General features: G+C 54.0%; 1 protein-coding gene across 4 annotated transcripts in view; it reads right to left on the bottom strand.

Moving 5' to 3' along the window:
- Nucleotides 1–1,043: 1,043 nt before the first annotated feature.
- Nucleotides 1,044–11,505, bottom strand: part of MYH11 (myosin heavy chain 11) — a 125,697-nt gene continuing 115,235 nt past the window's right edge. For 2 of the 4 annotated variants that reach the window (XM_043560453.1, XM_043560454.1), the window contains 6 exons: nt 11,268–11,391; nt 10,469–10,677; nt 9,439–9,547; nt 9,185–9,357; nt 4,985–5,023; nt 1,549–1,749 (listed from right to left, as the gene is read on the bottom strand). In XM_043560453.1, coding sequence (XP_043416388.1) covers nt 4,993–5,023; nt 9,185–9,357; nt 9,439–9,547; nt 10,469–10,677; nt 11,268–11,391 — 646 coding nt within the window. In that variant the 3' untranslated portion in view covers nt 1,549–1,749; nt 4,985–4,992. Of the gene's footprint in view, nt 1,750–4,984; nt 5,024–9,184; nt 9,358–9,438; nt 9,548–10,468; nt 10,678–11,267; nt 11,392–11,505 lie in introns of all 4 variants that reach the window. The other 2 variants (XM_043560451.1, XM_043560452.1) reach the window with 1 other exon arrangement.

Genomic DNA, 11,505 nt, shown 5'->3' with positions numbered 1-11,505 from the left:
GACCTCTACGGAATCAGTGGGTGGAATCAATTTGTGTGGAATAGAACTTCTGTAAGGAGAGGATGCACGGCCTGGTTTTGCATGGCCCCCGTAGTAACAATGGTTTTTATGTTTTTAAAGGGGAAAACAAAAACGGAAAGATGAACACGTGACAGAGAACACATGTAGCCTAAAATATTGACTCTCAGCCTTTACAGAAAAAGTTTGTTTAAAAAAGTTTGGGGTGCCTGGGTGGCTCGGGGTTGAGCGTCTGACTCTTGATTTCAGCTCAGGTCGTGATCCCAGAGTTAATGGGATCAACTCCTGCATCAGGCTCTGCATTGAGTGAGGAGCCTGCTTGGAATTCTCTCTCGCTCCCCCCCCCCACTTCTGCACCTTCTCTGCTCAAGCACTAATGTTCCCTCACTCTCGCTCTCAAAAAAAAAAAGTTTGTCGATCCCTGCTGGATCAAGTCTTACGTTTTTGAAATTCAAGGATATCTTGGGGCGCGTGGGTGGCTCAGTCGGTTGAATGTCCAACTTCGGCTCAGGTCATGATCTTGCAGTTTAGGAGTTCGAGCCCCACGTCGGGCTCTGTGCTGACAGCTTGGAGCCTGGAGCCCGCCTCGGATTCTGTGTCTCCCTGCCCTTCCCCTGCTCTTGATCTGTGTCTCTCAAAAATAAACATTTAAAAAAATTTTTTTTAATTCGAGGATATCCTATATCCCTCACAGTATGTACGTATGAGTTTTGATTGATAAGGATGTTCTTCATGGTCAAGTTCCTACTTCTGGGCCTGGAGCTGCCTGCCTCTGCTTGGAGAAGTCCTCTCACACAGACTCATGTGACACCTGTGCTTGCTCGCTTGCTGTTGGTTTGTTTTTTTTTTTTTTTTTTTTTTTTTTTGGCCAGCTGTGGGATCTCAGATAATTTATTTCCCCTCCCCAGGCCTCAGATTCCCCATTTATGAACACTGGCTTCCCAGGGTCATCGTAAGGATTAAGCAAGAACACACCCCATTCTTTCACTCCGTAGAAAACAACAGAAGAGCCGACTGCACTCCAGTGATTTATAACCTTTTATTAGTGAAGGTGTCCTTAAATACAGTCGGGGTGCATATAAAACAGTGTAACATTCTTGCTCTCATCCCGCTGGAGCAGCGTCTCCTTTTGAATTCATGTGACTACCGAAGGCACTTGGTCTCGGTGAACTGTGTGCATCTGACGTGTGGTAACCAAGAGGGGAAAGAACTCAAACAGGGGCCCACTCGAGACGTTGGAAGGGTAGACAGGCTAGGGAATGGCTTGGGAGCGGGAGGCAGTGGCACCCATTTTGGTGACTTTCTCCCCGTTTCATGTAAACTAAGTTGCCAGTGATCAGTTACTGTGGTTCTATTTTCCTAAAAACTCAAGATTTCTGCACAATTCACTGATGGGGGGAGCGGGAGTGTCTGTGTCGCTTCTTGGGTTTTTCTCGTTTGGTACAGCATTCAAAACTCCATCGATACCCTGGACGCAGGGTGGTGGTTTTTATATTCGTTGTGAGGGGTGTCTGTGACATTTGGGATTTGAAAATGGATTTAAACAGTGCTAAGCAGAGTCCACTGGGTTTGGTTTTGTTCTGCTTTTCGCAAGTTGTTTATTCACTGGCTTTGGTTCCATTGAAGTCCGCATCGCGAGCGTCCATTTCCTCATCAGATCCCTCGGCGTTTTCAATAACTCGACGTCCTCCAGACCTTCTAGAGGGAACAAAGGAGGGCTCGTTTCCTCGCCTGTGGGTTTTAAAAGAATACACGTTTCTTTAGTACAGAAAGCCCCCCCTTGAGATTGGAAGAGGCTTTTAAAGGGACAGAAAACAAACACAGACAAACTGAAATGAAATGAAAATATTCAGGTTAAAGTCAAGGGCTGACCTATCTCAAGGTGTGGTAACGTTTAATGAGCTGGAATGGGAGGAAAGTAGATTTTTCAAAGCAAGAGAATCAGCTTTAAAAAAAAAAAAAAAAAGAAGGTGTGGGCACCTGGGTGGCTCAGTGAGTTGAGCCTCTGACTCTTGATAGCTGTTCAGGTCATGATCCCGGGTAGTGGATCGAGCCCCACATCAGGCCCCACACTGAGCATGGAATCTGCTTAAGATCTTCTCCCTCTCTCTCTCTCTCCAACCCACCCCCACCCCCACCCCATACCTCTCTCAAAAAAAAAAAAAAAATTGGGCTTGGTCATCTGATGGCCCACAGGGTTCTCTTCTGTGGTCTTTTATTTGGAAAAGAAGAAAAAAATGAATCAAGCGGGGGCTGACACATTCCCGTGGGGTTATTCATACCCTGTGGAGCAGGTGTGAAGGAGAACGTGTTCTCATTTTGTACCCCCTTGCCTTCAGAAGGGAACAAAGGGGAGGGTTTTAGGTTCTCAACCGGAAGAAGGTGGAAATGAGCATCAAAGGCAGCATTGAGGCAAAGAGGTCACTGTGCAGATGCCAGAGGTGTGCGCTCTGTCTGGTTAAAGCAATGCAGGGTCCCCTGCTTGTTTGAGAGAATTCTCGGTGTGAGTTCTCCCAGGACAGAGATCTTGCTGATTTTTACTCACCACACAGGCACCGTGCATGGCGTATAATAGGTGCCCAATGAATATTTGTTAGAAAAGTAAGCTAGACATGTTAATCTAAGGTGTATTTTAGCTTTAGCTGGTAGGATACCCCTTTCTCTGTGTGCTTATGGCTCCCATCTCTGGAGTGCCGGATGCCCTGAGTTCCTGCCAGGGTGTGCCTAGGTCACCTGCAGTGTGGCTTTGGTTAGGAGGGCAGGCAGGTGGCAGGAGAAGTCAGATAACCAGCACTCAGCGTCCTCTCCAGGAAAGAAATGTTTGCTGTGTTTTCTGGGACAACAAATAATCGTATTTGACTCTGGTGATCTGGCCCTGTTTGACCTGAATCAGAAGACAGGTCTTAACTCATTTTAGGATGCCTAAGAGGAATGCAGAATGTTTGTCATAAAAAATGACCCGCTTCGCCACGCAGAGGCTGGACTTTTGAAAGCTATGAGGGAGAGCCCATCCCAGTTAGAGATTCTTTAGTCCAAAGAGACAACTCAGAGAGGTAAGATTGGAGGCAAAAGGAAGGCCCAGAACATCCTGAACACTGAGAAGGGGAGTCCCAACGTGAGCCTTTTGGGGTCTGAGGGTGGGAGAAACCCGGGCTGGGAAAACCCGCCTAGGTTCACAGAATGATACTTTCTGAGGGGCCACGATCAGGGATGAATACTTAAAGTTGTAGCCACTCCCAGCTCAAGACTCAGGCCAGCTTCACTCACATCAGAGGGAAGCTCAGAAGCGCCCTGTGCCCTTGGAACTAACTTTCCATCACCCTCTCTAGAAGTGACCTTTTAAAAAGTCTTTAGCGCTGTGCTTTCCAAGCACCTGGGTCTGAAAGCAGGGTCTCAGAGGACAGGACAGAAAGGAGAGTAGCTTCCACGTGTCTCTCCCGCTTCTAATCCTCCTGGTTCAAAACTCGGTGGGACAGCCTGGGGTTGGGAAACCGTCTCCCCTACCCTTCCAGGCTCCCGGCACTCTTGGCCTCCCGAGACAGTGTGGATTTATTTGCAAGCTACAAGAGCTGAGGTGTAAATGTGTTCCTTTGATCTAAGACGTAAATCATGTCCCGGGTCACTGTTAGCCCCCTGCTCCGCCACCAGTCCTGTGAGCCTGTCTTCCGGTTCAGGTACCCTTCCTGAAGGAACTGGCTTCAAATCCAAGGCCGAGGTGGGCACTGGCTACATCAGTCACAGGAAGTAAGGGAACCCTTCTAAAGATTTTCTTCAAGTGTCTGATCCTGGAGAGTCTGGCTTCTATTCACAGACTCCGAGAACTTCTTCCAGGCACTAGTGGCATGGTGGGATCCAGCACCAGAGCAGAAGCACTGATTTGCAAGGACTCACTTTCCCATCGGCTAGTGGGTCCCACCGTCCAGCCTGAGCTGGCAGGAGCGCTGCTCAGAAAGCCGTATTCTAGAGGCCGCGCACTCTTCCTAGAGCTCCTGCCAGTCCCTCACCCAGCTTTAAGTATTGGGGTAGCGACAGCTACTTCTCCAAAAGAGAAGAGGGACACAAGCCAGGGCCTGCTTGGCCTCTCAAGGAAGATGAGAGGAAAACCAGGCCCCGGTTGCCTAACGTCACGTGTGAAAAGCTGGTAGACTCCCACACAAGTCGAGGCCTCTTAACTCTGTCCTGTGAAGGGCCCTGTGTCCTTCCTCGAGTCTCGGGTGTCCTGTCCATCCCCCGCTGTGTATACAGGCTCGCAAGACCCCTGGAAAAGGCTCCGTCCGGACCATGCTTGGCTGCGCAGTGGCCAGCACGTGTCCTAGCGTGCGGAAAGTGCCGTTATCAGCCAGGCCTCGCTCAAGGCTCGTGCGGCCCCAGCGACTGTAGAACGCACGGTGAGAGCCCATTTCTTTCGCAGACATGCGTATGAAAGCCCGGCCGTGGGGACAACCAGAGGCCGGGCTGTGGTTCCCGTGAACCTGTGCTCGTGAATTGTTATTTGTGGACCAGATTTGAGGCCCTTCTCCACGAAAGGGCCCAGGCTGTAGAAGTGTCATACCCGCTCAGTGCAGCGTCTTAACCAGACGGAGGAGGACAGCACAGCCAAGTGTCCTACTGCCAAGTGTGAGAGAGGCCCACTTATGCAGGTACCAACAATCCGAGTGACACACACGCAGCCTCTTAAGCGCTCGTCAACACACGGTGACGAGGACACATTTGGTGCCGTGTCAGATGCCCAAGCAGAAGTAGGGAAGGAAGACGGGTCAAGAGATTAAGTCTTGTTGTACTGATCTTGGCTATGATAAAAAGAGTTTTGAACTAAGACATCTAGGCCTTCAGATTTTGCAGGAATCCCATGGAGGTTCGTGAGGGCCAAAAAAGGGGGGGTCGCAGGGACTGGGAGGGCGGGAGGGCAGAACCAAGTGGAAACCAAGTGCAACACACATGAGCCGCGACGCTGGAGGCATGGTACCTGGTGAGTCATTGCGGAGTTTCCTGGGGAAGGGGGCCTCTGAAACAGAGAGAGAGAGTCTCTGGTGGTTATCCTCCGCCAACGAGAGGGAGTCCTCTAAGTGCGTTTTTAATCATTAAAGGCATTCCCTTCGATGAAGTGATCAAAGGCACTTCTAAGTCAACCTGGCAGAAAAGCGTGGGACACCAAGAACTCTGAGGCCGGCAAGCATAAGCTGTTGGTTCAGCTAAGAAGCTCACGTCTGCTGGTGTGGCAGAGGCCGGGCCCAGCTCTTTAACAGGCGCTCACGTTGAGGTTTACCTGGTCGGCACGACTATGAAACTCGCTTTGCATTTCATTGTTCACTGAGAGCTGGCCAGGCTTGCTAACCTCACTCACGGCTCTAGTGCTGGACTTGAGGTTTTTACACGTGGGACACAGAGGAGGCAGGAAGGTGTGACCGCTCTTAGGCCCTGCCTTAGGGTATGCTCGTACCGGGAGTGTCAAATAGTCTGTTCCATACTGTAGGCCCTGAGGAGGGTCAGCTGTTGGGGGGCAGAACCCACAAGGTACGTTGAACATGTGCTAAGAGAATCAGGGGTCCTGACCACAGGGAGCAGTGACAGCCAGAGCAGCTGACTGCTTCCCCACTCCCTGGCCTGGCACTGAGGAGGGCAGGGTTCAGTCACTAGCCAAGCAAATTCTGGAGGGGGGGGGGGGGGACAGGTCCATGTGAGAACAACTGTCTTGCTGACCATTGTCCTGGGTGTTGCTCCCAAGCCCCTGTTGGGCCTGAGAGGTTACGTCTTGTTTCTGTTTCACTGGGGGGATCCACAGGCCCTCCCCAGCCTTGTGTGATCTGGGGTCTCCTTCCCGAAGCCCTGTACCCCACGCCAGCCATCCTCCCCCTTCTGAAAGGGGTTTGGGCCGTCCCCTCGTCACCTGCCTGCAGTGATGCTCAGAGTCTGGAGTTGATAATGGCAGGTGGTTTCAGATGGTTGCTGGGCGTGCCCCTGGATAACTCGATCGCACAGTGAGGAAAGTGCTCCCTTTCCCACTCTTTTTAAAATACATCTCATTATGTCAGGGACCGTCTATTCCGTGCTAACGTCATCTTCTGTCAGTCCCTTGTCAACTGAGAAAGAGGCCTTCTGGTCCTAGTCATCAACTTGTAGTCAGAATAGGTAGAATCCATTACTGTTTTGTTCTCACTGTATTTTAATTTCGTTGTGACCTGTTGCTGCTGGTGATGCTGGTTTAACAATACAGGGATGGTAAATTTTATTTGCAAATAGATGTGTTTATGATTAGACCAGTTAATTTCAAAGACACTGTGAAGTCAACGATGGTGCAGGTAGTAAAAGGCTAAGGCCAAATGGCCAAGGTGGTATGAGAATGAGTTTAGGGAAACATCAGCTCTGACTCCGTGATTGAAGGTTTGTGCCTAGCACCATCCCAGACACTGGGGATGAATAAGCAGACAGAACCTCTGTGCTCATGGGGCCAGAGTGAAGGCTGCCAATGAGATAAGTAAATAAACAGCAGGTTACATGGTGACAGATCAGTAAGAGAACCGCACGGAGTGAGGTTGGAAGTTGTAGACAGGTTAACGTGGCCATGTAAATGCCTGAAGGAAAGGAAGGAGGGATCCAGCTATGCCGAGAGCTGGGGCAAGAGACTTCCAGACAGCAGGAACCACCCGTGCCAGGGCCCCGGGCAGCATGTGTAGAGGCAGAGGGCTCATTTAGGAGGCAGTGGACGGAGATCATGTAGGGCCTGGTGGAACCCACCATCATAAAGGTGTTGCTTTCAATCTGAATGAGGTGGAAGCCATTGGACGGTTCCAAGCAAAGGGGGGTTGTGACTCATATCTATTTCAACAGGATCCCTCTGGCTGCCATGTTGAGAACAGACTATAAAGACGGAGTATAAACACAAGTGAAACACAAGCTGTGAAAGTTACCTAGATGGTAGGAGAGGGTAGCTTGGATGAGGATGGCAAGAAACATTTGTCTCTTGGATTGTGGATGTACAGTGTTGTTTTTTTTAAATTTTTTTAAGTTTTTACTTTTTACAGAGAGCATGAGCTGGGGAGGGACAGAGAGAGGGAGACACAGAATCTGAAGCAGGCTCCAGGCTCTGAGCTGTCAGCACAGAGCCTGATGCGGGGCTCGAACTCATGAACCATGAGATCATGACCGGGGCTGAAGTCAGACGCTCAACTGACTGAGCCACCCAGGTGCCCGGATGTACAGTGTTTTTAAGGGAAAGTTGATCAGATTCCATGGCAGATTGGATGTTATATATAGGGGAGAGGGAAAAAGAAAGAGCACAGATTAGTGGACTGGGTTAACGGCAGCTTTATCAGTCCAGTTGCTGAGCTGGCAGAGACCATGAGGGAAGCTGACTTGGGCGTGAAGGGGTTCAGCTCAAGGTGTAAGCTGCCTGTGAGGCATCGAGGGGAAAGGGCAAGCAGGTCTGGGGTTCTAGGAAGAAGTCTGGGCCAGGAAGCCACACGCTGTGGGTGGAACTCAAAAGGCACCAGGCTGGGTGAGGTCACCTAGGAGTGAGCAGAAAAGGAGATGAAGAGAGAACCAAGATGGCGCCCTGGGGCAGGCCAATGGCAGGCGGCTTTGAGATGAGGTACCAGCAGAGGAGACAAGGAAAGACACCCAGAGGGGAGGAACAAACCCCGGTGTGGGTCGAGGAAGCTGCAGCTCAGTCGGGGAGGACTGGGACTGACCATTAAGGTTTCGTGGTAAAAGGTAGCAGGGGGCGTGGGGCTCAGAGGCTTTCTCAGCTCCTGGATTGACTTTGTTGACGTGAAAATGGTGAAAAGGAGAAGGGTAAGAATTTCTGGAGCGACGTCCTTGAGGGAACAAGAGACGTAGGTGTACCTGATGTCATGCCCTTAGTTGGTGCTAGATAGTTCAGCCCGGGAACGGAGTAGAAGAAATGGACACAGCTGCGGGGAGGCGGGTTGACGGGGACATGAGAGCTTGTAAGGATGGGTGGGGATGGTAAGACTGGGGAGACAGTGAAAACCAGATGCCCAAGACAGTGGCAGGGGGAGGGGAGTCAGGCCCAGGCAGCACCGAGTGAGGTCAGCTCCTTGTGGTGACAGACAAGGCCCAGCACGAACTGGCAGTGTTCCTGTTTGCTTTTCCCTGAGCAGAAGGTGGAAAGTCTGGTTTAACGCACCAAGTGCATACCTCAAAGCAGGAGGGGTCTGGGGTGTTGAGGGTGTGTGCGACGCGGACCGACCACCGAGCCTGGGCTTGATGGGCAAGTTAGAGCTAGTGTTAGGGCCCATGGGGTGGCAGGATCGCAGAGGAGACAAGACCAAGGACCCAAGAGACTGGATCACCCCCCTGGAGGAGTGTGGGTGAGTGTGGCAGGAAGCTTCAGGGCCCACGCCTTCTGGGAACCAGTGGAGGTGGGAAGGAGGCCTGAGGAGCAGGGGTGTAGCCTATCCAGCTTCAGGCCCAGAGGGACAGGGGCGTGGGAGAGAAAACAGCCCTGGTTAGGGCGGCAATTTGAGACCCCCGGGCGACTGCACCCCCACCCGGCGAACTGAGCAACGGCTGGAGACATTTGCGGTTGTCACAATCCAGAGCGTGCCATGCCCCATCCTGCGAACACAGGCCAGCTCCTGTGAGGCAGGATGATCCGGCCCCAAACAGCAGCAGGGATGGGAGACCCTGATTAGACCAAAGTGGTCAAGAGAAAACCCAGAAAAGAGGTTCTGGAGAGAAGGGACCCGCACGGGCAATGCAGCAGTGAGGACAAGGATTGAGGAGACAGGGGTGTGCCTCCCTATCCTTCTCCTCGCCCAAGGGTGGGCTGGGAAGGGACGCGCATCATTAAACCACACGAGGGGGCGTTCGGGTGGCTCCATCAGGTAAGTGTCAGACTTGTGATTTTGGCTCAGGCCATGAGCTCATGGTTTGTGAGATCAAGCCCCATATTGGGCTCTGTGCTGACAGCGCAGTGCCTGCTTGGGATGCTCTCTCCTCCTCGAACAGAGGGTCCGCTGCTCCAAGGCAGGGCCCTGGTGGATCCGCGGCCTGTTCATGTGCCTGGCACACAGTGGTGCCGCATAAGTGCTGGTGAGGGGGGAGAACCTGGAAAGGAACAGGGGCGGCGGCGGGGGGGGGGGGGGAGTGTCCTCTGCATCAGGAAAGAAACTCCCTGTGGGCACCCGAGGCCCATGAGCCTCACCTGAGCTTGCTCTTGAGCGCGTTCACCTCGCGGCCCATGGCCTCGTTGCTCTCCGTGGCTTCATCCAGCTCCCGCTGCAGCTTCCTGCGGTTGGCATTGATGCGCTGGGACTCCTCCTCCGCCTCCTCCAGCTGCCTCTTGAGTTGCTTGACCTTGGCGTTTCCTTTCTCTGCCTGTCAGGGAGAGGCCCGGGGGTGAGCAGGGGGCGCCATGGGGTCCGTGCGGGGCTGGGAGAGGCCGGCGTCCCGGGTTACCTGCTCCTTGTACTGCTCCGCCATCTTGCGCTCGTCCTCCACCTGCAGCAGGACCTCCTTCAGCTTCTTGTCCTTCTGCTTCAGCGACTTGGTGGCCGCCTGCTTCTCTCTGCATACGGGGGGAGGAGGGGGGCGAAGCGGGGATGGGCTCCCTTGCACCTGGCACGTAGACCCGACCAGCCTCTCCCCTGCTGTGAGTGCTTTCCCTGAGGGGCCCCAAATCAGGGCTCACCCCCCAAATCAGACGAACAGTACTGGGCCTTAAAAAGGAACGTAGCACTTGGGTCTGCTACCACGTGGGCGAACCTCGAAGACACAGGGAGGGAGGCCAGTCACAGAAGGGCGCACACTGTGGGATTCCACTTACATGAAACATCCACAAGAGAGACAGAAAGCAGATCTGTGGTTGCAGAGGGCTGGGGGAGGTCAGGGTGGCCAGGGGGGTACAGGGTGTCCTAATGAGGTGTTGAAACTGTCCCACACTGGACGGTACAGAGGGTGCAGCTATCCACAACTATACTAAAGGCCCATTGAGCAGTACACGTGAAAAGGCTGAATTTTTGTATGGTCTGTGACTTGGCAAGAAAGCCACTACCAAATTAAAAAAAAAAAAAAAGTGGGTCAGAATCCTCGTAGTCTGATGGTCACAGATGGGCCGTGATCTTGTTTTCTCTTTATAAGGAGAAGCCTGACCATATTGGCACGTGCTGAATGGGGTTGCTGATCTGCACTTTCCTGGGTGACCGTGAACACGACATCCTGAGAACACAGGCCAGGCATAGCCAGTGTGCTCGCGGGAAGGTAGCGGACCTCACGGAGGACCCCTGCCACTCAGGGCCGTTTGGGACGGGCCTTCTCGGGGCCAGGCCTGCCTCGCTCCCGTGTTCACACGCGGTTCTCCACACACAGCTGCGGCGTGGGGACCACTGGGCTCATTCCACAGCCAGGACAGATGTCCAGAGAGCCTGAGCCCCGATGGCCGTGTACTCCTGGCCAGCAGGCCGCTCTTTGGAGCCCGCGGCCCACGTACCTGGCCTCCTGCTCCACCTGCTCCTCCAGCTGTGCGATCTTGGCCTCCAGTGCTGCAATGGTGGACTTGAACTTGGACCTGACGGCCCCCTCCATCTCTTGCAGCTTGCTTCGGAGCTCCTTGTTCTGCCGCTCGAGCTGCTGCCTCGCGCTCTCGTTCTTCTGGGCCGCGCTGCGCTCCGTGGCCAGTTCGTTGTTGAGCTGCTCGGCCTGCGGAGGGCAGTGAAGGTCAGGGGGTGGAGGGCATGGGGGTGGGAGTGGGGGGTGGCGTCCACTGAGAGGACCCACTACGCCTGTGGCCTCCAGCCTTGGTGGGCTTCGATGTGGGTCGCTGGGGCGGGGGCACCCAGGAGCCCTCCCCACCTCCGCCAGCCACCAGTTCCTTCCTGGGCCTCCTTTAAGGTGCAGCTCAAAAGGCAGCGTCCTGGGGCCACCCAGGCTCCCTGTCTCTAGGTCACAAGGCGGGGCCCCAGCACCTGTTGCGGAGCTGGTGCTTAGTAATGTCACTGAGTGCTCACTGGTGTAAGGCCGGGGCCAGAGGCTGGGGCGACAGCAAGAAGGAGACCCCCGAGGCCCTTTCTCCAGGCCCACGTTGTCTGCCGGAGGGAGCCAGACATACACTGGCCGCCTGATGAGATGGCGACAGGGGCCGCGTGCCCACGCGGGGAGGGAGAGGGTGCAGGGAGCAGATGCGCTTGACCCCTGCTCCCGTCTCCCCGCTCTCCACCCCAAACCCGAGCTTGCAGTGCAGCAGTGTGGGGCGTGTGACAGGGTGCAGCCTGGCCCTGCTCTGCCCCCACCTGCTGCGTGGCCTTCCGCACGCGGTCACTCATGGCCTCCATGTTGCCTTGCTCCTCCTCCAGCTCCTCTTCCAGCTGCGCGATCCGGGCCTCCAGGCGGCGCTTCTCGTCCTGAAGTGTGTTCCTAAGGGAAATGCAGGCGGGTCTGGGGCTCCAGCCTCCCTCTGGCTTAGGAAATAACCTCTGTGTGGAGGAGTGAGGTGATGCCTTGGAGTCGCCCTCCTTTGTAAAAGGAAAC

The sequence above is a fragment of the Prionailurus bengalensis genome, chromosome E3 (assembly GCF_016509475.1).
Source record: "Prionailurus bengalensis isolate Pbe53 chromosome E3, Fcat_Pben_1.1_paternal_pri, whole genome shotgun sequence".
Classification (NCBI taxonomy): Eukaryota; Metazoa; Chordata; class Mammalia; order Carnivora; family Felidae; genus Prionailurus; species Prionailurus bengalensis.
This window is presented reverse-complemented; position numbering and strand designations above follow the sequence as displayed.